General features: G+C 39.3%; 1 protein-coding gene across 1 annotated transcript; it reads left to right on the forward strand.

Moving 5' to 3' along the window:
- Window positions 1-552: 552 nt before the first annotated feature.
- LOC136843462 (gelsolin-related protein of 125 kDa-like) lies at window positions 553-1,271 on the forward strand. Its single transcript, XM_067111998.1, has 2 exons — window positions 553-685; window positions 766-1,271. Exons 1-2 carry the CDS (start codon window positions 553-555, stop codon window positions 1,269-1,271), a joined length of 639 nt encoding a protein of 212 aa, XP_066968099.1.
- The last annotated feature ends 936 nt before the right edge of the window (window positions 1,272-2,207 follow it).

The following is a 2,207-nucleotide window of genomic DNA, read 5'->3' on the forward strand; positions in this document are numbered from 1 at the left end:
TTGCCTCTCATAACCTGTTCCTCGCGAAGCAAAATGAAGAATGTCAAAACGTAATTCAAGAAATGAAGGCTCAAGCAATGGATAACGAGGTATATTGTTGTTATCTTGAAGAGAAAGTGAAGAATCACGAAGCAGAAAGAAACAAAATGAAGCAGCTGGCTACTGAACGCGACGAGCACCTGAAAGATTTAAAACAAGAAGTAACTGTTCTTCGTGCCAGAAATTGTGATTCTGAGAGCTGTCTGAAAAAAGAGGCCCAAAAGAATTTAGGCATGGAGCGAAAGGTACAGATGATGGAAGATGAAGTTCAATACCTGCAGCGGGATTTGGCTCATAGGGAATCTCAGATTGCCGAGTCGATGGAAAAGCTAGACGATGAAAAGAGGAAAAATGAAAGCCTGGCTGAAGAAATCCAAGTAATGAAAAACCGGATTGCTGAAATGGCAGGCGAAAAGGAAAAACTGAATGGTTTATTAGTCGAAAGAGAATTGAAAGAGCTGGCTGAAGAAGAAGGAAAAGAATCAAAGTTGTGAAAAACCGGAAAAGGCTGAAATGGCAGGCGAAAAGGAAAAACTGAATGGTTTATTAGTCGAAAGAGAATTGGAAATGAGCTCAGTACGTCGACGTGTGGAAGATGAGAAGGAAAAGAATCAACTTGTGAATGAAGAAGTTCTAGTTATGAAAAGTTGGATTGCTGAAATAGCAGGCGAAAAGGAAAGATTGAAGGAATTATTATAAAAACGAAAAAGAACTGAATTATTTCAGTTCAACGTGTGGAAGTTAATCAACTGAAGAACTGGATTGAAGAACTGAAAATAGCAGGCGAAAAGGAAAGACTGAAGGATTTATTAGTCGAAAGAGAATTGAAGATTAGTTCAATGCGTCAACGTGTGGAAGACGAGAAGGAAAAGAATCAGCTTGTGAATGAAGACGTCCAACTAATGAAAAAGTGGATCGCCGAATTAGAAGGAGAAAATGAAAAACTGAAAGACAGACTGGCAGATATGGAAAAGGAAGAAAATGCCGTCAAGAAAATTTCAAATGAGGACAAGGAAGGATATTATCAAGAGGAAAATGAAGAAGCACACGAGTTAGAATGGGAAACATCAAATCAAGAGGAGGTGGAAATCATAGAGGAAAATCAAGGACGTCGTAAAGAAGACACTGAATTTGAAGAGGAAAGACTAGCCGTTGTTAACCAAGGAAACGAAGCGGCGGTCTCGACCTTACGGCCTTTGGGAATACAGGCAAAATTCCCTTTTCGGTGTTGAAGACTCTCTCTCTCTCTCTCTCTCTCTCTCTCTCTCTTAACCCCTATCCCTACCATTGCGTTATCCTTCCTAGATAAGGATTATGACGTATTACTCTGTTTATTGAAAATCCAACTCCGTTTCTCTTGGCATCATTCCAAGCATACAGGGACGGGGCATTGTGGTTGTAGGGGTAGGAGGGGGGGAGAAGAGGAGATAGGCTGTAAAAATATTTTAAAAACAAGCTTGAAGAAAAAAAGGATATATATAAAGATTGGGGCAGACCCAGTTGCCCTGCCGTTTGACATGACATAGTCTAATGTCTAATCACCTTTTGCACTGAGTTCCTGCTTCGTTTATTATGCCTCATTTTATATATATAATTAATTTTTCCATTTGGTTTCGTGATACCGTTATCTGGTAACTGAGCAACTCTGAATCGTGGAGTAAGATAATGCTATATAAGCCTAGTCTGGATAATCACTCTTGGTTGAAATTCTCAGAAACTTCAGAGGTAGAATGAGTGATTTTGAATCATTGAGGAATAAGATGCTATGATACTGGTGACAACCAAATGCACATTAGGTCGAAGATTATATGCAAAATTTTAAGATAAACACCTTTAATGTTATTTGCACTTGTCTGTCTGGTTGAGACGCTTTGAGTAGCGTTCTCTCTCTCTCTCTCTCTCTCTCTCTCTCTCTCTGTGTGTGTGTTATTCAAAGGAACATGTGCTTGCGCTGTCACAAGGTCATTCTCTCTCTCTCTCTCTCACAATGGGTTATTCAAAGGTGCAAGTGCTTAGGCTGTCAGTAGGCCCCCCCTCTCTCTCTCTCTCTCATATATATATATATATATATATATAGTTCATGCATTCAAACACTCACAGTTCATTTTATTCCTCCCACTTCATTTTTCTCCACTTCCACTTCACCATAAATCAATTTTACTCAAATT

The sequence above is a fragment of the Macrobrachium rosenbergii genome, chromosome 11 (assembly GCF_040412425.1).
Source record: "Macrobrachium rosenbergii isolate ZJJX-2024 chromosome 11, ASM4041242v1, whole genome shotgun sequence".
Classification (NCBI taxonomy): Eukaryota; Metazoa; Arthropoda; class Malacostraca; order Decapoda; family Palaemonidae; genus Macrobrachium; species Macrobrachium rosenbergii.

Coding starts and splice junctions, on each gene's coding strand:
- LOC136843462 (XM_067111998.1), top strand. CDS start 553: ATGGCAGGCGAAAAGGAAAAACTGAATGGTTTATTAGTCGAAAGAGAA. Junction 686..765: donor AGAAGTTCTAGTTATGAAAA/GTTGGATTGCTG, acceptor GAATTATTTCAG/TTCAACGTGTGGAAGTTAAT.